This window comes from Diabrotica virgifera, chromosome 4 (genome assembly GCF_917563875.1).
Source record: "Diabrotica virgifera virgifera chromosome 4, PGI_DIABVI_V3a".
NCBI lineage: Eukaryota > Metazoa > Arthropoda > Insecta > Coleoptera > Chrysomelidae > Diabrotica > Diabrotica virgifera.
In genome coordinates this window covers 128,644,170-128,668,562 of record NC_065446.1, presented here as the reverse complement: position 1 = coordinate 128,668,562, position 24,393 = coordinate 128,644,170, and the positions used below count along the sequence as shown (strand labels likewise).

The window sequence follows — 24,393 nt, the reverse complement described above, 5'->3', positions numbered from 1 at the left end:
ACATAACTCGTATAAAATTGATAAAATTTGATATCTGATGGTTAAGTTTTAGATTTTTGACTATCCAAAGCATTTTATGAAGAATATCTTTTTTTCGTAAAATTGATAATAAAAAAGTTTTTCATGTGGTTCCTAGCTACGCATACATACTGTATAAGAGCTTCAGTATAAGAATTTTCAAATTGCAATGCCATATTCGTATTCAGTATAATCAAAAACAAAATAGAAACATATTTGAGTAAAATGATGATTTTAACGATATTTTTAAAACTATTTATACAAAACAATTGTTATTGTTTAAACAATTAATAAACAATTAGCGGCCAAATCTGCGAGTAGAACTTTTTACTTTAATAATTATATAAACTAACAAAAAAGTTTTAGAAAAATATAAGCTTGTTTGAATTTTTCCGAAACAATGCATGTTTTCGTTCCAATTGCACTCCCCTATTTATTATATTTACCCGTTGTGTTGTTTGGTTCAGCCGTGTAAGGACCTGTATGTATGTACGTAACCCATTATCACTCCTGTGGGCATAATGTAGTCGAAAAATGTTTCCATTTCTGCTGTTTTTCGCGATGTAACTCATCTGTCTAAAGGTCATATTGGCAGCTGCTTGGGTACGTCTAATCCAAGTTTCCTTTGGAAAACTTGTTTCCTTCAACCTTGTAGGTTCCAAGGTAAGACTTTCTTTGGAATGTCGTTTTCGCTTTTACTTAAAGTATGTCCCAGCTTTCCAAACTTCCGTTTGCGTATTTGTTTTCCAATTTCCCCTTCGGCTGCTCGGACTCATAGCTCTCAGTTGCTTATAACTTCGGGCCACCATATTTTAAATACTCTTCTTATACATCTATTTACCAAAACCTGGAGTTTATTTTCTATTGTTTTAGTAATTTTCCACGATTGTGCGCCATAAAGTAAGACTGGTTTAACCATTGATTTAAAGACTCTTATTTTTATATGGGCTGTCAGGGTGCTTGTACGCCATATCTTATATAGTCTTGCGAAAGTAATCCTGGCCTTATTTATTCTTTTGTCGACGTCTCTGAGTGCTACATTCTTTTTCGACATAGAACTTACACATAACTAGATAGTTAAACTCGTCTATTTCTTATATAATTCCTTCTCTTACTCTTAGTTACATATTTTGTGTCGCATTCCAGCTCATCGATTTGGTTTTTCCTTTATTTATTTTTAATTCGATTTTGCTTACATCTGTTTCTAACGCTTCTATCTTTTCCTGCATATGTTGTCTGTTCTGCGATAGTAAGCATATATCATCTGCAAAATCTAGATCTTCAAGGTTTTCCGTTAATCCCCATTATATTCCGCTCTTCTTGTTATTTATGGCTTTCCTCATTATGTCATCTAGTAGTATGGAGAACAGTAGTGGCGATAGTATACATCCTTGTTTAACCCCTCTTTCTGTTTCAAAATTTTTTAGATAGCTTGACTTGGTGCTCTACTACACTTTTATAATTATTAAAACCTTTGATTAGGTCTATTAATTTTATTTTCGATCGTTGGTTATCATATTGGCTGCCATATTCGCTATTGTGACTTTATTGACAGCAGCTCTGAATAACGATGTAATCGATTCTCCATACCATTACCTTAGATTTTTCAGCCATGATGTTCTTCTTATACAAGCACCACGTTTAGCTTGGAGCTTTCTCTTAATGATCACATTGTCATGTAAAACATCGTATTTTTCAGGGTGCACCGAGGGACGGTTCTGAAGGCGTTTTCTTGTTAGTGCCGAAAACCCTCGAAACTGCAGATGACGCGCCTTTGCACTGCACCTGGTTATCAGGTACTCCGGTGGTCGGTTCTGTTGGCGTATTCTTCTTCAGCGACCCAACCAGGGGCGTAACAGAGGCCCCCGCAGCGTAAAGCTTGCGGGGGCCCAATCGCTTAGGGGCCCCATCTTGTCATCTGATATTATGTAAAAATCTCTTATTGTTATATTATTTTACGTTGTGTGTTTAAAATTAAAAACGTAAATTTCTAAATAGACGTATTTGCCAAGTGAATCATCTCATAATATGTGTCTAGAAACTTAATCCCTTTACACGATAAACACAATTACCAGAGAACGGCAGTTCTCGCTAGTGGCGCACACCAACACCCCCCTATACGCGACTATACAGGGTGAGTCACCACTAACGCGACGGAAGATTACAGCGAAATGGTAAAAGATTTAAGAAAAATTTAAATTGAATAATTTGTAAGTTGATAAAAGCTACATTTTAAAATTATTTTGAAATGTACAGGGTGTCCCAATAAATGGCGGCGTATCAAAGTTATATTTTTTCTTATGGAACACCCTATCTTTTATTGAATTTTTTAATTGTCCGCAAAAATAACGTATAGTTTCATAAGGCTTCCCTATTTCTATGTACAGAGTGTTCTGAGTTATGTTGACTTTTTTTAAAATGTAAAGTTTTAAAAGAAGGCTTATTCTCAAGTTATTTTCGAAATTATAAAAACATTACTTTTACATCTAAATAGTTGGATATTGGTTGAATGTATTGCATGATTAATTATTACACATTTGTCTACAGGGTGTTCAAAATTTACAGTTTCATTAGTGGAGTATTCAATGTGTCATATGATGCTTATTTTAAATGGAACACCATGTATATTAATAAATAATTATACTAAACAAATTTACCTCTTTCGAATGGTATATGAATGTCCTATACCTAGGTGTCATAGTTTTTGCGTAATTTACAACAAGAATAAAAAACCGCTAAACGCCGTAAAAATGAGTGGCGCATAAAATATTCCAGCTAAAAAAGATCTGATATGAATATTACGTGGCGCGAAAATGGATTTTCATTTGATGCAAAACAAAATTCTAGTTTTATTTTAAAAGATTTTTCCATAATATTTGCTAAATTTGAAGTAAACGCGCCACAAAAGAGTAACTTTGATACAGTTTGAATTTTTAAACTCTTTTGTGGCGCGTTTACTTCAATTTTAGCAAATATTATGGAAAAATCTTTTAAAATAAAACTAGAATTTTGTTTTGCATCAAATGAAAATCCATTTTCGCGCCACGTAATATTCATATCAGATCTTTTTTAGCTGGAATATTTTATGCGCCACTCATTTTTACGGCGTTTAGCGGTTTTTTATTCTTGTATCAGGAGTTTTTCAAAGTTATTTATAAATTAAATGTATGAAGTTGAATGCAATGTTCCCCTATTACACGTCAAGCTTTATAAATGGTCATCTTTGTTGCATTATATCCCAAATGATCTAGTATCCATCGAATGTACACTAGATTTTTTTCTATTCGAAAATAGATTAAAACAAAAATATTGAGATGGCCGGTAAATGAAGTCGGATTGCCCGTTGCCAGATCAAATTTAGCGTCGTAACCACTACAACTACATAAACCATTTCGGGAATAATCGTTAATTGGATTATACTTTTGAAGCTTAATAACTTCTAAACGGCTTAACGGATTTTGATCAGTAAACATGAGTCTGAAACGTATTGACCAGTAGTATCTGATGGATCTAAGGTCAAGTATGATAACTGAAGCTATTACAGGAATTATTGAGCTTGAGAAACCGTTTTTCCCACAGGAAATAGATTTTATCATACTGATGAAGCCTATAACCTAAAAAATTCTAATTTTCCCGGATATAAGGTATACACCGTTAGATTCGTCTTGAGTCCTTCTGGCGCAATTCGTAGGTTGAAATGTTGAGTAATTGTCGAAAAACCAAAATTTTCAAAAGTTTAGTTTTTCAGTTTTTCGGCTATACTGAGCTGTGTGTATGTCTGATCCTGACGGATTAGATACCATTTGAAAGCTTAAGTCAATACTATTGATTTGATGTATTTGCGGTTCTCCTGCCTCTTCTTGATCCGAATATATATACCTCCAAAAAATATGCCGTTTTGTACCTACCAAGTCCTATAGCTGGATTTTGGGTGGTAAAAGTCACAAACTACACCGGTTCTAAATCGGCCCTGACCCCCTCTTCAAACACAGAGAAAAAATATCAAATCGGTTTAACTTTCAAACACACATACATACATATCCACAAACATTTTCCCTTTTTTAAATAAAAATTGAGTCACATTTCTAAGCTCTATAACTTTTGAATGGTATAACCGATTTTCAAAATTAGACATGCGTTGGAAAGGTAATGATCAGTTCTATTAGAAGCCGCAAAGGTTGGACTTTGAATTTCGTGTATATAATAGTGTCGCGTGTAGGGGGTGTATTTCTGCGCCACTGGCGAGAACTGCCGTTCTCTGGTAATTTTTTCGATATAAAACTAATAGCTTCGATAACCACTAAATCGAAAACTATTAATTTTATCAAAAAAATGTATAATGAACATTTTTTGCTTATAATTAATGTTTTTACCAGAATTTGCGGTCAAAATATAATAAAAAATTTCCACCCTCGAGATGAGGTGGCAACCACCCCATGGTAAAAGCGTCTTTCTGCATCATATAGATTTTGATCCTTGGACTATCCACTACTTATTGTCAAATTTTCAAGCAAATCTATCCATTCTGTAAAAATTGCGAAATGAAAAATTTCAGTTCTTGGACTAATTATACATTTGGAGCTCTATAACTTCTGAACGGCTTACCTGATGATGATCACTAAACATGAATTTGAAACGTATTGACAAGTAGTATGTGATGCATCCAAGATCGAGTATGATAACTGAACGTATTACAGGAATTATTGAGTTTGAAAAACCGTTTTTTCCATAAAAAATAGATTTGATCATACTTTTGAAGCCTATAACTTAAAAATTCGAATTTTCCCAGATATGACGTATACACCGTTAGACGCGTCCTGAGTCCTTCTACAAACGCTCAGTTATTGGCGCAATTCGTAGGTTGAAATTTTGAGTAATTGTCGAAAAACCAAAATTTTCAAAGTTAAATTTTTCAGTTTTTTGGCTATGGTGAGCAGTGTATATGTCTCAGCTTAATTGCTTGAGTGCCATTTGAAAGCTTAACTTAACCCTATTGATTTGGTGTGTTTGCGGTTTTCCTTTCTTTCCTTGAACCTAAGATATATATGCCCAAAAATATGCTATTTTGTATCTACCTAGTCCTCTAGCTGGCTTAAGGGTAGTCAGAAGTCAAAAATTAGACCGGTTCTGAATCGGCCCTCACACCCTCTTGAAACACAGAAAAGAAAATTCAGATCGGTTTAACTTTTCCACACACATACATACATACATACATACATATCCACAAACATTTTCCATTTTTTAAATAAAAATTGAGTCATATTTCTGAGCTCGATAACTTTTGAATGGTATAACCGATTTTCAAAATTAAACATGCTTTGGAAAGGTAATTATCTGTGCTATCAGAAGCCGCAAAGGTCAGGCTTAAATTTTTGAAATTTTTGGGAGTTTTGGGGACGATAACGAAAAACAGGCTTTAAATGGGAAGGGCCGTAAAATCCACACCCTTGGACCAAAATTGATGGTTGACATATGAATGGACGAGTCTTTTCCTAAACTTTAAGAAGGGATTTGGCCCAATTTTCAATTCAGTCAGGTTTAGAAAATCGAAAATTTCGTGTATATATAGTGTCGCATGTAGGGGTGTTGTGCGCCACTGGTGAGAACTGCCGTTCTCTGTGGATTATTTAAATGCTTAATCTGTAAATCAATTTTAAAACAAAAGATGTAGTTAATTAGTGTCATCGTATGACATTGTCAGTTTATGACAGTACGGTCTGGTAATTATCAAAAATATAAACATCGGTGTATGATATTCAAAATTTTTTTTTTACTTAAAAATGGCTTTGGCAGAGCCAATTACATTCAAATTTAATTGTTCCTAAAAATTAATAATCACGATATCTATGAAAGAGTAGACATGCTACTTTACTTTTCATTGGGGAATATTTTTAAAATTGTCTCTTAGCTTCTAAAGTTTACGCTTAAAGGGATCCTGATAGAAGACACCCAAAAAAGGACGTTTTTGAGAGATTTCTCGATAGATTCCGTGCTACTGGTAATGTTGCATAGGTACGAAAAGTTAAATAAAAATAAACCATTTATTTTTAATGACGTCAACGAACTTGATGTCCTGCTTTCTGTTACGGAAAACCCAAATACTAGTACGTGAAAAATTTCGAGTCAATTGGAAATCAGTCAAACGAGTGTATGTAGAATACATAAGAAAAACCACTATCATCAGTAGAAAACTCAACTACACCAGCATTAGACAGAACAAGAACGTTTAACTTTTCGTTTATAGACTTAAGAATTTGGAGAAAATCCTGATTTTTTTTAAGAATGTATTGTGTACAGACGAATCTACCTACTTTTCATAATAATCGTCTAGTTAATAGATATAGCTTTCATTTTATTATGATACAGTAAACAAACATTTTACTGTTGATCACCAACACCGATGAAGTGTTAATGTTTGGGGCAGTATTCTGAGCGAGTACGTTATCGATCCATATTTTTTTGGCAAAAATCTGAATAAAGCAGCTTTTTTAAATTTCTTAAAACAAGTTTTTTGGATCCTTCTTAAAACCTTCCACTTAGCGTGTGAACAAACATGTGGCTCCAATTGTATTTTTGACGTGATGTTAAGAACAACCTCAACACCAAATTTAGAAATAAATGGATATATAGATTCGGTCCATATATTTGGCCACCTAGGTCACCAGGATTGACCAAGATGAATCTTTTTAAATGGGGTTATATAAAAATATTGTAAATGCTACACTTCCTATCCTACTACTTCAGATGACATTTTTATGAAATTAAGAATTTCAAACGCTTTTGCGTCTATAACACCAGCTATCTTAAATAATGTAAACAAATCATTTAAAATCTCTTGTTGTATAAACATTTTGAACATGTATTTCATAACTAATAATTTTTTACTTATAGTAAGTTGTGGTTCATTTTGTATTTAGTTATTTTCTTAATATTATAACTTAATATCAAAAAAATTTATTTTATAAATCAGCAAATAAAAATATATCTACATATTTATTTACAACTACATTCTCTATAACAACTATGATAAGATGATGGGTTTAAAAATCGAGAGTGACTATAAATATTTTTAATATCGATGTACCGTTTAAGAAAATTGCAAATTACGCAAAAACTATGACTCATAGTTATAGAACGTATACCATATATCATTTGAAAAAGGAACAACCTGTGTTTAGTATAATCCTTGATTAATATACATGGTGTTCTAATAAAATAACCATCATATTATGGCTACATTGAATAATCCAATAATGGAACTGTAAATTTTGAACACCCTGTAAATAAATGTGTAATAATCAAGCATGGAATGCATTAATCATAAGATAGTTACCAGACCGTATTGTCATAAAATCACAATGTCATACAATGACATTAATTAACTACATCTTTTGTTTTAAAATCGATTTACAGATTAAGAATTTAAATAATTGTAAATTACGCAAGAACTATGACACCTAGGTATAGGACATCCATATACCATTCGAAAGAGGTGAATTTGTTTAGTATAATTATTTATTAATATACATGGTGTTCCATTTAAAATAAGCATCATATGACACATTGAATACTCCACTAATGAAACTGTAAATTTTGAACACCCTGTAGACAAATGTGTAATAATTAACCATGGAATACATTCAACCAATATCCAACTATTTAGATGTAAAAGTAATGTTTTTATAATTTCGAAAATAACTTGAGAATAAGCCTTCTTTTAAAACTTTACATTTTAAGAAAAGTCAACATAACTCAGAACACTCTGTACATAGGTATAGGGAAGCCTTATGAAACTACACCTTATTTTTTGCGGACAATTAAAAAATTCAATAAAATACAGGATGTTCCATAAGAAAAAATATAACTTTGATACGCCGCCATTTATTGGAACACCTTGTATATTTCACTATAATTTTAAAATGTAGCTTTTATCACCTTACAAATTATTCAATTTAAATTTTTTTTAAATCTTTTACCATTTCGATGTAATCTTCAGTCGCGTTAGTGGTGACTCACCCTGTATATACACGAAATTTTCGATTTTCTAAATCTGACTGATTTGAAAGATGGGCCAAGTCCCATCTTAAAGTTCAGGAAAAAACTCACCCATTCATATGTGAACCATCCATTTTGGTCCAAGGGTGTGGATTTTACGGCCCTTTCTATTTAGGGTCTGTTTTTTGTTCTCGTCCCCAAAACTCCCAAAAACTTCAAAAATTTAAGTCTGACCTTTGCGGCTTCTAATAGTACTGATCATTACCTTTCCAACGCATGTCTAATTTTAAAAATCGGTTATACCATCCAAAAGTTACCGAGCTCAGAAGTATGACTCAATTTTTATTTAAAAAAGGGAAAATGTTCGTGGATATGTATGTGTGTTTGACAGTTAAACCGATTTGAATTTTTTTTCTGTGTTTGAAGAGGGGGTCAGGGCCGATTCAGAACCGGTGTAGTTTGTGACTTTTGACCACCCATAAGCCAGCTAGAGGACGTAGTAGGTAAAAACGGCATATTATTTGGGGGTATATATCTTCGGATCAAGAAGAGACAGGAGAACCGCAAATACACCAAATCAATAGTGTTGAGTTAAGCTTTCGAATGGTGTCTAAGCCGTCAGAATCAGACATACACACGGCTCAGTATAGCCGAAAAACTGAAAAACTATACTTTGAAAATTTTGGTTTTTCGACAATTACTCAAAATTTCAACCTACGAATAACGCCAATAACTGAGCGTTTGTAGAAGGACTCTAGACGAATCTAACGGTGTATATGTCATATCCGGGAAAGTTCGAATTTTTAAGTTATAGGCTTCATAAATATGATCTAATCTATTTCCTACGGGAAAACGGATTCTCAAGCTCAATAATTCCTGTAATAGCTTGTTATCATACTTGACCTTAGATCCATCAGATACTACTAGTAAATACGTTTCAAACTCATGTTTACTGATAAAAATTGGTTAAGCCTTTTAGAAGTTATTAAGCTACAAAAGTATAATCCAATTAACGATTATTCCCGAAATGGTTTATGTAGTTGTAGTGATTACAACGCTAAATTTGATCTGGCAACGGGCAATCCGACTTCATTTACCGGTCATCTCAATATTTTTTTTCAATATATTTCGAATAGAAAAAAATCTAGTGTACATTCGATGGGCACTAGATCATTTGAGAGATAATGCAGCAAAGGTGACCATTTATAAAGCTTAACGAGTAATAGAAGAACATTGCATTCAACTTCATACATTTAATTTATAAATAACTTTGAAAGACTCCCGATATAAGAATATAAGAATAAAAAACCGCTAAACGCCTTAAAAATGAGTGGCGCATACAATATTCCAGCTACAAAAGATCTGATATGAATATTGCGTGGCGCGAAAATGTATTTTTATTTTGATGTAAAACAAAATTCTAGTTTTATTTAAAAGATTTTTCCATAATATTTGCTAAATTTAAAGTAATCGCGCCACAAAAGAGTTGCAAAATTCAAACTGTATCAAAGTTACTCTTTTGTGGCGCGTTTACTTCAAATTTAGCAAATATTATGGAAAAATATTTTAAAATAAAACTATAATTTTGTTTTGCATCAAAATGAAAATACATTTTCGCGCCACGTAATATTCATATCAGATCTTTTGTAGCTAGAATATTGTATGCGCCACTCATTTTTAAGGCGTTTAGAGGTTTTTTTATTCTTGTAATAATACGACAATAAACTATAATGCTTTGTACTTGACTATTGAAATATTTGAGAATTGCAATTTGCCGAAATTGGTTTTCTCTTTAATCTTTATCTACGTTTAGTATTTCAATACAATTATCCAGAGGCGTAACAGAGGCCCCCGCAACATGAAGCCCCAATGTGTCAAGGGCCCCGTCTTGTTATCTAATATATGTAAAAATGTGTTTTTATATTATTTGCATACATACGTTTTTTAAGCAATGCAGTATTGAAAATGAAGTTGTTTATCCGAATTAATAAAATTGTAGATATATTCGCTGATAGTACGTTTAATCTTTAGGTTCTTTATTATTAATAAATAAACAAATTCACAATAAGAAATATTAATCATAAAAGTATTTATTTCATTGTAAAAGCTGATTCATATCAGAGTCGTAGATTCCATTCTCAGGCATTTAAGATATTGCGATATTGCTTGTCCATTCATCTAGCATTTGTGCCACTTTCACAATAATTGTATTAAATAAACATAATAATATAGCCTACTTGTTGCAGATGAAAATAATTAAATGGGATTATAAAGGAAGGTGGGGGAATTATAGGCATAATTAAAAACCATAATATTTAGTGTTGTTGTTCCCTTTCCTGTACAATTTGTACAATTTCAAACTCTTTTCTATCTTCAGCTGTTCAAAATTTACTCCTGTCTATTGTCGGATGTTTCTTAGCCGCGATAGTCTTTTCCTTTCTAGTCCTCTCCTTTCCTAGACCTTTCCTTTCACCTTTGGTAAAGCATGTTGTACTTATTATTTTTCAGTATTACTGATTGGTACTTATTATTTCCGTGTTGACAAATTCTCATTCCTTCCCTATTCTATTCAGCACTTCTTCGTTTAAGGTAGGAGATGTCCATGAAATTTTGAGGATTCTCTGTTAAAAGGCCCCCAGTTTATTTACGGTTGATGTTTTAAGGGTCTACGTCTCAACTGCATAGAGAAGAGTCGACCGGACGTAGCATTTTGGCAAATGAATAAAACTCGAAGTTCGAGTTTTATTCGAGAATTACATAGCAGTCTTGATTTTCTTAAACAATTTTCTGGCTTGGTTTATTCTCAATCTTATTTCTAGATCAGGATTTATGCTGCCATAGATCCAACATCCTAGCTACTTAAATTTTTCACCCCCTTCTAAAATGTGCTCGTTTATTTCGCAAGGTTAACGTACTGTTACATTTTTACTATTACGCGAATTGACTTTTATTTATTATTAAATAAATAAATACTTACTTTATAAATCCTTTATTTCACAAACACGTTTACTTATTTAAATTATCTAAAATACTTACATTTATGTTATCTAACACATAATAACTAATTTAATTTATTTAAATACAACCAATTACAATTATTTAGATACATGTTAAAATGCCAATGGAATTACCTGGTACTAAAAGAGTACTAAAAGTAAAGTGTCAGAAGTATTGCGTCAGTTGCATGACGGTGCATCAGGTGGACAGTACAAAAGGTTCAATAACGGTTCTATTGGATGATCTGCCTTAAAGATGATGTATGAAGGTGGTACCGGAAATGTGAACTGTGTACATTCAGTAATGGTCCAGTTGATAAAAAGAGAGCAGTAGACAGAGCATGAGACAGTACAACGTTGGTAGTCCTATGGAAAGAGTAGCGATATATATTGAAAGTTCATTTCCGGAAACCGATGCTGGAAATAAATATATCCTGGTAGCCATGGATTATTTTACGAAATGGATCGAGGCCTATGCTCTACCAAATCAAGAAGCAGCTACTCTTGCAGAGGTACTTGTTAAAGATTTCCTTAGCCAATTTGGTTTTCCCTTGGAGATCCACTCCAAAACGTTTGTAAATTGATTGGTATCAATAAGACCAGAACGAAACCCCTGCCTCCTCAATCAAATGGAATGGTCGATAGGATGAACCGAATGATGGGTAAACACTTATCCAAAGTTGTGTCTGAACATCAGAGAGATTGGGACCAGCACATTCATTTATTCCTAATGGCCTACCACTTGGCTGTGAATGAAACTACAGGTCAGACACCAACCTGCCTGATGTTGGATTTGGCTGCAGAACTTCAGAGGAACATGTTGCAGGCGAAGAATTTGTCGACCGCCTGAAGTTACGAATGAACAGCATTCATGAAATTGCCCGACAACACATCCAGGTAGATAGTGACAGAATGAAAGATCAATATGATTCTCGATACAAGAATGAAAGCTTCGAAGTAGGTGATCTTGGGCTTTATAATTCACAACGTCGTCTAGGCATTTGTCCTAAACTACAAAGACAATGGGAAGGGCCGTATGAAGTTAAGAAGAACATAAATGACGTAATGTACAGAATTAAAAAGTTACCAAACGGTAAACCAAAAGTTATACACATAAATCGTCTTGCACCATATGCTGGCTCAAATGAAACAGAAGAAGCACGAGTCCTCCAACATGATATAAAAGATGCCGAACAGCCAAGTTTTAAGGAATTTATGTCAAATTACGCAGCGAGAAAGAGTGCTAGATTCGGCGGGACCACAGAAGTTCAGCAAGATCTATTTAGTGTTCCGGAAAACGCCTCTCTAACCTATTGTGTTGCCCAAGACCTCGAGATGACTAAAGGAATCTCGTCCGTATTCAATAGAAAGTTCGGCAGCCTGGGCGAGTTAAGAAATCAGCAACCGAAAATTGGAAGAGCACTGCGATTAGAAGATGGTCTTTGACCTTTGCTGTATATGGTGACCAGGAAGTATTATACGAACACGCTAGGCTACGTGCTCTAACTAATTTAAAGAAAATCGTTGGTAATTATGACATCAAAAATTTGGCTTTATTAAGAATAGGCCATGCAGTAGAAAATCTGGATTAAAAGATTGTGAGAAGCATGCTTGAAGTGATTTTCAGGGAAACCGGTATACCAATTACTGTGTGTTGCATGAACCCGAAGATGTCATACTTTTCAAAGACAGTAGACTGTTATTTCTTTTCTATGGATGTATGCAGAGCTGGAGAGTCCTGTAGATTCCGCCATCCTAGGTCTTCATCTAGAGTTGCTGATCGGGACGTTCAGATCTTAAGAGGGGAGTAGTGTAACAAAAGAGTTTCGAACAGACGCACTAAACAGTTGCCACGACTAGAAAATTCCAAGCGTTCGGGAGAACAGTAGCCATGACATCAGAGAATCGAGTGAGTGGCTCGAGATGAGCGCGGATCTCTCCTGAATGTTCGAGAATAACGTTATTGCATATATAAACCGAGGACGATGTTGCTTTAACTTAATTATAAGATATAATTCATAATGTAAATAAATAGTCGTATCTTCTTCTTGCAGTACCGTCTCCTATCGGAGGTTGGCTACCATCACAGCAATCTTAACTTTGTTGGCTGCAGCTCTGAACAACTGTATTGAACTGCACCCATACCACTCCCTTAAATTTCGCAACCAGGAAATCCTCATACGTCCCACATTTCTCTTTCCCGAGATTTTTCCTTGGATTATGAGTCTAAGCAGTGATTACTTTTCTCCTCTCATTATGTGGCCTAGATACTCCAGTTATTTCGTTTGTATGGTTTTTATGACTTCGCATTCCTTCCCCATCTTCAGCAAAACATCTTGATTTGTTACTCTTTCTGTCCATGGTATTTTCCACATTCTTCTGTAACACCACATCTCGAATGCCTCAATGTTTTTGATGTTTATCTTTTTCAGAGTCCAAGCTTCCATGCCGTACAGCAGAACGGAGAAAACATAGCACCTTAACATTCTCGTTCTTAAGTTTATATTTATGTCCCGGCTGCATAGGAACTTTTTCATTTTGACAAACGATTGCCTCGCTATCTCAGTTCGCCTCTTGATTTCTCTTGTCTGGTCATTAGTATCAGTGAAACAAACCCCTAAATATTTGTAGAATGTAACTCTTTCAACTGGCTGATTATTTATGGTTAAATTCATATTGGTGTATTAGCTTCTTTGTAACAATCATGAATTTAGTCTTTTTGATGTTCAGTTTTAGACCATACTTATTGGTATGAGTGTTTATGTTTTCCATCAAATACTGTAAATTTGCTAGGTTATCTGTTATATTAGCGTGTCATCAGCGTATAGTATATTGTTAATTAACTCGCCGTTAATGTTCATACCAATGTTTTGCTCTAGGAGCGCTTCCTGACAGATTGTTTCGCTATATATATTGAATAGTAGTGGACAAAGCACACAACCCTGACGCACACCTCGACGAATCTCAATTTCTTCGGTTAACTCATTATCAACCTTAACTTTTGCTGTTTGTCCCCAGTATAACCTGGATATGATGTTAATGTCGCGACTGTCGATGTCTTTGCTTCTTAGGATTTCATACAGCTTTTGGTGTCTGACTTTATCGAAGGCCTTCTCAAAATCTATGAAACCTACGTAGAGGTCTTGGTTTACATCCAAACATCTTTGCATTAACACACTCAGACCAAACAAAGCTTCCCGTGTTCCCAGGCCACTTCTAAATCCAAACTGTGTGGCGCTTATGTCCTCTTCTAATTTATTAAATATTCTTTTGTCAATTATTTTTAACAATATTTTTAGTGTGTGGCTCATCAATGCTATAGTTCTGTGGTCTGAACACTCTCTGGCGTTATTCGTCTTCGGGATTGTGATAAAAGTAGAGGAGAGCCATTTCTTTGGTATGATGCCTGTTCTATAAATTGTGTTAAAGAGGTTCACCATTATTTCAAGTGTGTCGTCGTCTATAAGTTTCAACAATTCTACAGGAATTTCATCTGGTCCTGCAGCTTTACCCCCTTTTGTGTTCCTTATAGCATATTCTATCTCGCTTTTTAGGATTTCAGGCCCTGTTGTGTCGTCTGTAGGTTCTGCCACTGCTATTTCTGGTCTTTCGTCTGCAAAAAGTTCTTCAATGTATTCTGTCCATCTTGCCAGTTTTTCATTTAAATCTGTAATTATTTTACCGTTTTTGTCCTTTACGATGGATGCTTGTTTCACTTTTTTACATGTTATTTCCTTGATATTTTTATGCATGTTAAAGCTATCGTACTTTCTTTCATATTCTTTTATTTCTTTCCTTGCAGTTTTCCAGAACCCACTTCTCTTTGGCTTCTCTAATTTTTCTCTTAATCTTACGGTTCACTTCTTTGTATTTTGTCTTGTTGGTTTTATTTCTTCGCCTTTCCTCCATGAGGTACAAAATTTCGTTTGCCATCCATTCCTTTTTCTTAATTTTGCTTGGAGCTAAGGAGCCTTCACCAGCTGTCATAAGGGCCTTTTCTATCTCCATCCATTTGTCCTCTACATTCCCTGTGTTCCTATTTTTTTCAGCGAGGTTTCGAAGATTGTTGTTTACCTGTTCTCTTGTCCTTTCCAGTATAGTTGCGTCTTTCAGTTGCTTAACGTCTATCTTTTGTTTAGCTGCATTTTTCTGTAGTTTCTTGAATCTTATATTTACTACAGCCACCACCGGATTGTGATCCGATTCTATATCAGTGCCTGGATAGGTTTTTGTAGACGTGATGGAGTTTTTAAACTGGCTTCTGATTAGTATATAATCGATTTGATTCCTGACGATGTTGTCTGCATTATCCCTTGGTGATGTCCACGTGTACAATCTACGGTTTGGTAATCTGAACATTGTGTTCATTACTACAAATTCTTTTTCTTGGCAAAATTGTACGAGACGTTCACCTCGGTCGTTTCGTTGTCCAAGTCCAAATTCACCAGTGCATCCATCAGTTTTCACCTTACCAATTTTAGCGTTGAAATCGCCCATGATTACGGTGACTTCTTCTTTTTTGGTCGATTCCAGAATGTATTCTAGTTGCTTGTAGAATTCTTCTATTTCCTCATCCTCTTTCTCTGCTGTCGGTGCATAGACTTGAATAATGTTAATTTTTCCTTTGTTCGACTTCAGTTGGATTGCTATGATTCGTTCTGAATATGGGGTAAAACTTAGTACCGATTTGTTGACTTCCCTTTCGACTATTATTCCGACGGTGGTTTGTATCATCAGTTCCCGAATAGTAGAACATGCCGTTTCTAGTTCGACATTTTCCGGATCCTTTCCATTGTACGTCGCTGATACTAAGTATTTTCACATGTAGTCTTTCCATTTCTGTTGTTACGTTTATTAATTTCCCGGCCGCATACAAGCTTCTTGCATTCCAAGTAGCTATTCTCATAACTTTATTTTTAAGTTTCACGACTTCGTTCGCCACTGTTCCCCCCGGAAATCCGATTGGGGAACATTTTACTCCGGAATTTTTCGTTTTGAACTGCCATTAATGATTTTTTACAAGGGAATCCATTTGGATATTTAATGCAGTGGTTTCCCGTTGCCTTCTGCATCCTGATGTCGTTGACCACTGTCTTGGTTCCTCCGCCTTCGAGACCGATTTCTCAGTCTCAGGACAACAGAGTGCCCTACCATTTACCAGCTCATCCGCCCGAAGCCGTTAACCGGTAAAAGGGGGATTACTTATACCGGTAATCGCTCGGTTACTAGAGGGTGTAGTATATAAATTCGTATATAAATAGTCGTATATAAATTCCAATCGCTCTTTTTATTTAAAACACCACACTATTATAACAGATTTTCCTTTTATTAAGGAGATTGCCGAATCTATCGGTATCTGTTCCTTCAGTCACAAAATTCTTGAAGGACTTTATACCGTCGTCATGCCAGTCTAGATAACGTTTTACATTCGATCTGAATGAAATTTGAATTTATCTGATGTTGAAGAAATATTTGAATAAAATATCTTGACCTCGATTTTATTAAAGGCGATTACTCGATTAATACTTGTCCCTTCTTGTTTTCTTAGACTTTACGTGTCAAAACCAAACTGACAATGAGAGATTGAGGTTTTGTAAAATTTACCTAGGGTTACTCTAGCCAACCTATTAGGCTATTGATTATGTTTAAAATAAGAGAACTAAAAGGAACTACAACGTTAACGGGATTTTATTGTCTCATATGGTCAATGGATCTCTATATTTGAAAAACCGCGGAGTGCTACCATTTAGATGGGTGCGTTTTTGAGAAAGGGGTGAATTTGTCCCTAGGCACAGGGTGACTTAGGGTGAGTTCTATGCACTTTTGGTACAAACACGTCTACAGGAAAATTATTGCAGGTTGAATTTTCAATCAAAATATCATATTTTAAGGTCAAAAATATTTTCTTTTACAAAAATATATTCAAAAGAAGAGCAAGAAAAAACACGAAAGATAGCAATTTTGTTTTTTGTCCCATAAGTTTTTCCACAGGAATATAGGTATAGGTATTGCTTCAGCGAAAAATAACTTCCATCCTTCCTCTTTAAAATAAAGTTTCGGAAAAGTTTCTAAGATTTATAGTTTCCGAAATAGGATCTTTCAAATTTCGCCGCTCACAGCATTTTTGGGCCATTTTCCGCATTATTTCGCAAACATTGTTCTGTAATTTTTTTCTACGCATTTCTAGGTATATGCAATGGCACATTTAGTATAAAGAAAAGTCAATTACCTTTAAAATGGTCTAATGTATAAGGTGGTATGCCTCTTTTTAAGCAGGTTATGCTTTTTCAAGATTTTATACTTCTAATAATTTTTGATATTTTTAATGTTTATTTTTTAAATTTCTCATTATGCCTTTTTTTCTTGTACATTTAGGTATATACATTGTGGAATAAAAAAAAGATTAGGAGTTACAATAAAAGTAGAAATCATCCAATCATCCAATATTTCTCCAGTTTTATTTATACTGTATTAAAGCAAGGTTTTAAGATGTCTAAGCTTCTAGTTCATTCATTAGCTTAGCCTCCTGTATTAGCTTCAGCAACTCGGTTGGTGTACCATCTAGTCTAACATGCTTTTCTAATTTTAGCATTTTTTATAGCGTGTTCTACCTCGGATTACATAGTTTCTGGGCCGTCAGCACAATTTTGGTAGAATTTCGTGATATTATTTCTGTCATCTTAAAAAAACTCAGGATATAATGCTGACGGTAAAATATTGCAAAACCTTTTAAAGAACCACTTAGATTGACATGAATTCGGCATACACATAGGTAATATATCAAAGAAGAAAAAGTGATATTGTGCCGATGTGTGCTTTTGCCGTGGGGATGAGTTTCACATCTTCTCGGAGGTATAAAAAATACGTTCAAAATAAGCCCAGAAGAATATAACCTGACTAATTCTAAGCAACTTTTGTTCCATAGTATTTTTTCACGAAGTTAATACTTTTCGAGTAATTTGTGAGCAAATATGTTCATTTTTCAATAAAAGAAAAAACATTTTTTTATAAAATACTTACTTTTTAAGTTATTTGCAAAAAACCGCCTAAAAACGTGACCTTTTTGTTGAAAAATAAACATATTTACTCGAAAATAACTCAAAAAGTATTAAACTCGTGAAAAAATGCTATATACCCAATTCCACGAATATACGACTCTCTTGAATTATCGCGACAACGAATATTTTACTGTGCAAAATATGAAGGACGAAAGAAAATTTCAAATTATATTGTTGTTTATTGGAGTAATTATTTGAGCACAATACTTTCTTACTTCTTATATTGCACATACTCTGGGCTAATTAGCAAAATTCATGGAAAAGTTATTTACCAGCAATTTTATTGCTGGAATCGAATTATAAGATCCTATATATTAATAATATAGGTAGGCAAAGTCCGCAGATAGTGTGCTACTTTTTTTATAAACAAAATGGCGCCGACAAATCGTATTTTTTTCAATTATTGCTCTATAACTCCGAATATTTTAACTTTACAACAAAAACACCCAAATAAAAATTCACCGCAATTAAATTCTGCATAGAGATATATTTTTCACGATTTGCTACGACGAAAATTTTCCTCAGAAAATGCGGGTTTTCCTAACAAAAACTATAATTTTCAAATAAAGTTTTAGTTAAGTAATTATTAATCAATAATTAAATAACTTAGTGACATCAAAGATTTCTTCGTATAGATTGTAATTCCAGAAGCTGGTGAAAATTAAACGAATATTTTAGCAACAATTCAATTGTTAATTAACAATTTACGATCGCAATAATAACCAAAATAATCATGATACATTGATCAAACTTATTAAGATTATAAAGATCAGATGCTTGTTTAATATTTTATCGACAAAATATAAATTTTTCTTTTTTTTACATAATCTTTAAATTTTGAAAAAAAAATAGTTATAATACGTTGGTCTAATTAGTAAAGTACAAAGAAAGGTTATTTACCAGCAACTTTATTGCTTTAATCGAATTATAAGATCCTATATATTATTAATATAGGTATGCAAAGTCCACAAATAGTGTGCTACTTTTTTTATAAACAAAATGGCGCCGACAAATCGTATTTTTTTCAATTATTGCTCTATAACTCCGAAGATTTTAACTTTACACCAAAAATACTCAAATAAAAATTCACCCCAATTTAAATCTACATAGAGGCATGTTTTTCCCGATTTGCTCTGACGAAAATTTTCCTCGGAAAATGTGGGTTTTCCCAACAAAATCTCGAATTTTCAAATAAATTTTTTGGGCCAGTAATTATTTATCAGTAATTATATAGCTTGGTGAAATAAAAGCTTTCTTGGTATAGATTATAAATTCAGAAGCCGGTTAAAATGAAACGAATATTTTAGCAACAATTCAATTGTTAATTAACAATTTACAGTCGCAATAACAACCAAAATAATCATGAGACATTGATCAAACTTAGAAAGATTATAAAGGTGTGATGACTATTTAATATTTTGTCGACAAAATATAAATTTTTCATTTTTTTGCATAATCTTTAAATGTTTAAAAAAATTGTTATAAACAAATTAACATTTCTTAGAAATTGTTTATTATATTCTAATTTTAAAAAATACTTAAAATGCGTATTTCATAGGTCTTGAAAATAAATGCTTTAAAAAATTTTTCCAACCATTTGCAAAAAAGTTAGGAAACAGCAAAATAAATATACGATATCTCCACTGTTTATAATTTGTTTTAATTGTTTCAAAGCTTAAAAGTGAGTCTATGATACAATCTAATTACTCACAAAGAATGTCAAAAATTAGTGCATTGGTTATATTTTAATCAAAGAATAAAAATACTTTTTTTGTAATTTTTAGCGCGAAAGTAAGCTTGATACAGAGCCGGAGATAAAATGTTCACTCGAAGCGACTGACACGCTTAAACTCGCGCGAGTTGTGTATGTGGGCGGGTAGCTACGGTACTGTATTATTCTACTTTCGCGCGTGTAAATTACAAAAAAATATATTTATAATCTTTAATTAAAATATAACTATTAAGCTGATAATCGATATTGTGTTATATATAATTAGCTTGTACTTCAAACTCACTTCTACGCTTTGAAAGAATTTAAAAAAAGTATTAACACCGTAGTAATCGTATGTTTACTTTGCTGTTTCATAACTTTTTTGCAAATGGTTGCAAAAAAGTTTTAAAGCATTCATTTTCAAGATATTTGAAATGCGCATTTTAGCTATTTTTTAAAATTATAATATAATAAAAACTTTCTGAGAAACGTTAATTTGTTTATAACTATTTTTTTTAACATTTAAAGATTATGAAAAAAAAATAAAAAATTTATATTTTGTCGACAAAATGTTAAATAGGCATCTCATATTTATAAGATTTCAAAGTTTGATCAGTGTATCATAATTATTTTGGTTATTATTGCGACCGTAAATTATTAATTAGCAATTGAATTGCTGCTAAAATATTCGTTTAATTTTCACCAGCTTCTGGAACTATAATCTAAACCAAGAAGGCTTTTAAGTGACCAAATGATTTAATTATTGGTAAATAATTACTTATCTAAAACTTTATTTGAAAATTAAAGATTTTGTTGGGAAAACCCGCATTTTCCGAGGAAAATTTTCGTCGGAGCAGATCGGGAAAAACACGTCTCTACGCAGAATTTAATCATGGTGAATTTTTTTTGAGTGTTTTTGTTGTAAAGTTAAAATCTTCGGAGTTCTAGAGCAATAATTGAAAAAAAAAAACACGATTTTCGGGCGCCATTTTGTTTATAAAAAAAGTAGCACACTATCTGAGGACTTTGCATACCTATATTATTAATATATAGGATCTTATAATTCGATTCCAGCAATAAAATTGCTGGTAAATAACTTTTCCCAAAAATGGCCTATTCTCCGATAATCAGCCCAGACTAACACTAAAATATTCGTCGTGGCGATAATCCAAAACAGTCGTATATTAAGTTGCTTAGAAACAATATTACTTTTTCCTTTGACATGTTAGCTATGTATATGCCAAATTTCATGTCAATCCAAGAGGTTATTTAAAATTTGAAGCAAAAACCGTGATTGAATGTACTATATTTCGTTCTCATTTACAATAATTGTGTTGTTATTGTCAACGAGTAGATCTGCGTTACTATCCGTAAACAACTAAGCCAGAGCTTTATAAAAAAATCAAGGAAAGAGGATTGACAAACAAATATATAGGTAACGTGAAACAATATAATTTTTAAATGATTGCAATCTTTGTCAATGCACAACTTTACAATAATTTATGGCCCCGATATCAAGCGACAGGATAAACCATAATCGCTATATTATTTTCGAGAAAAATATTGGCGACTTTGGAACGGAAAACAGAATTAACTTTTGGTATTTTTTTATTTATCGGATCTTCTTTAATCTCACTAGATATTTGCTAATATAAAAGGATACATCCATTCTTCATTAATAGACAATTTTAGATTTGAACCTAGTTTTTGCTTGTATAGTAGAACGATGGTTCCAGTTCTGATTTTATTCTTTTTTTGTGTTAGTGTCCATTCTGGATTGGCTAACGTAGGTAAGTAAAGTGTATTTAAATTATAAAAGAGAAATAATAAAGAACTGACATAAGTCGTCTTCTGCTTTTTGTTTGTTTATTTGGGTTTATATGACTGATCTTCTGCTTTCTTGTTCTTCTTATTCTTTTTCTTTTATACAGGCAGTACTACCTGTTTTTCTTCAACGGTGCCTTTTATTCTGCCTCTATATTGCCGTTCCATCTTTTCCTTGGATGTTCTATACTTCTTTTGCCTAAAGGTGACTTGTCCCTGGCTATTCTTACTATCCTTACATCCCGTTTATGTGCCGATTCTACTCTTCTTTTCTGTTCTTTACCCAGGTATTTATACTGTCTATCCCACATATGCGTCTGATTTCTTCACTTGTTACCATGTCCTGTAGTCCTTTTCCAGCAACCCTGCTTAAGATCTTCGTTTCGTTGGTCTCCAGATGTCTTTGTGTTTTGCTTGTGTCTGGTCTTGTTTCGGCCGTGTAAGTCATAACTGACCTATATATTCGGGCATTTGTTTCCACTCTTACTGTGTTTGTCTTTCCAGATTGTGTCCTTTAGGCATTCGGCCGTTCTACTGGCTTTAATTATTTGGTCTTTTACCCCTTTTTCGATATTGTTGTCGGCTGATAGATTAATTCCCAGATATTTTAAAGTCATTGCTTGTTGTATAATTTGATTGTCTAACTCCAATTTGCATCTTATTGGTTCTTTGAATATTACTAAGCTTTTTGTTTATTTTTGATGATATGTTCATTTCATTTGCATTAATGTTGAATTCATGAAGTATTATTTGTAGGTTGTCTTCGCACTCTGCTACTAACATGGTGTCATCATCGTAACAGAGTATTTTTACCTCTCTATCTCCCATTTTGTACCCTCTTTTTATCTTCACTTGTTTTATTATTTTATCAAACATTATGTTAAACAGTAGAGGACTTAGTGAATCTCCTTGCCTGATTCCTGTGTTGCTTCTATGGGTTCTGTTATTATTCCATTGACTTTCGTTTCTATTTTATTTCTTACATATTATGTATTTTTATTCTATCAGTTTTGTGATATCCAGTGGTAAATTATTTTCATATAGTAGGTGTATCACATCTTTTAATTGTATTCTCTCAAACGCTTTCTCTAGTTCTATGAAACAGAAAAAGGCTGGCTTATTAAATTCTATTACTCTAATTATTTCTCCGCTATTTGCATGTAACTACATCGTTACATGATATTCTACTAAACTTTTGTTGTTTATCCGATATAGTTATGCACGCCATTATTTTCTCCATTAGTATTTTCGTTGTGAGTGTAAATATGGTGCTCAGTAAATTTATCACTCTATAGTTACTGTCGTCTTCTTCTTTCTAATGTACTTTACAAGGCTTATTTATTTTCATATATCTTTATTTCTTTATTTTCATGTGTTGGTTCCATTTATAGCCTACTGTGTTAATTTACTATAATATTATCATTATTAGTACTATACCATATCAGTGGTTTTGTATGAATGTATGAAAAAGCAATGTTTATTTCTGAAATAAACATTTTTTTCTGTTTTTGTGGGAACAGTAAAATGTATTTTGGGTTAAATAAATTACATACATTCTTCTTTTTTTGTCAAATAATATAATTAAAAAATTTGTTTTGGACACCCTGTACAAATAATTATATAAATGTTTATATTACTGAATAGAGAATTAAATGACCTTTCAAATGAGCTAGCACACGACGTCTATTCCTATTTAAAAAAATCATCGATTATGTCATTACGCCCAGATGGTTGACGTCACTAGTCACTAGTATGACATATATGCCAAAATATCATAGTTTAAAAATAAAAATCGACCTGTTTCGGGATTTTTACTTAAAGTTGCCGGTTTACGAAATAACGAATTTATTCCTTTCATTTTTCACCATACTGTATATCATACTAGTGACGTCATCTGAATATGATGACGTAATTGATGATTTTTAAATGAGAATTGGGGTCGTGTGACAGCTCAATTAAAAGGTTATTCAACACTCCATTCAGTAATATAAAGATTATTATTTATACGGGGTGTCCAAAAAATTTTGGAATTAAATTAATTAATTATTAATAATAACATTAATTTTCACTTCCTTTATTAAGTTAATTGATGCAAAAAAGAATGTATCTAGTTTATTTAATTCAAAATATATTTTACTGCTATCAGAAAACAGAAAAATCTTTATTTGACAAATAACTATTGTTTTTCGCTTAAATTCCAGTTAAAGCTGCCACCGACCTGCCTCTTGACAGTTTGAATATTTAATTTAAGCGAAAAGCAATGTTTATTTTTTAAATGAACATTTTTTTCTGTTTTCTGACAGCAGTAAAATGTATTTTGAATTAAATAAATTACCCACATACATTCTTCTTTTTGTATCAATTAAATTTATACAGGACACCCTGTATAAATAATTATATTAGTGTTTATATTAGTGAATAGAGAACTGAATACTCTTTTAAATACTCAGATGAATGACGTCGCTAGTATGATATACATATATACCAAAAAATCGTTATATAAAAACAAAAATCGACCTGTTTTGGGATTTATCTCCAAAATAATCCATTCTCGAGAAATTGAATTTAGCTTTGCCTGAGGTCTGTGCTACGTTATCTGGCCCATACGTACCGCTCCTCGATAGGCCGATCAGACACCATTTTATTCCAGACCAAGTCGTAGATTCTATTGAATTTTAGACTACCGACGCCGACGTTGGCCTTTTATTAATTTAATGACCTGGATGAGGCTCGAACTTGTCGATCGCAAATCCACTAAACTTGTCGATCGACTGCGCCTCTTCCAACTGGG

The 24,393-nt window shown here is 33.0% G+C and overlaps 1 protein-coding gene across 1 annotated transcript in view; it reads left to right on the top strand.

Annotated features, from left to right (window-relative positions):
• Positions 1 to 24,393, top strand: part of LOC114329323 (uncharacterized) — a 190,759-nt gene that overhangs the window by 130,642 nt on the left and 35,724 nt on the right. The window contains exon 4 of the mRNA XM_050649316.1: positions 21,418 to 21,568. Within this exon, the coding sequence (XP_050505273.1) occupies positions 21,418 to 21,568 (151 nt within the window). The remainder of the gene's footprint in view (positions 1 to 21,417; positions 21,569 to 24,393) is intronic.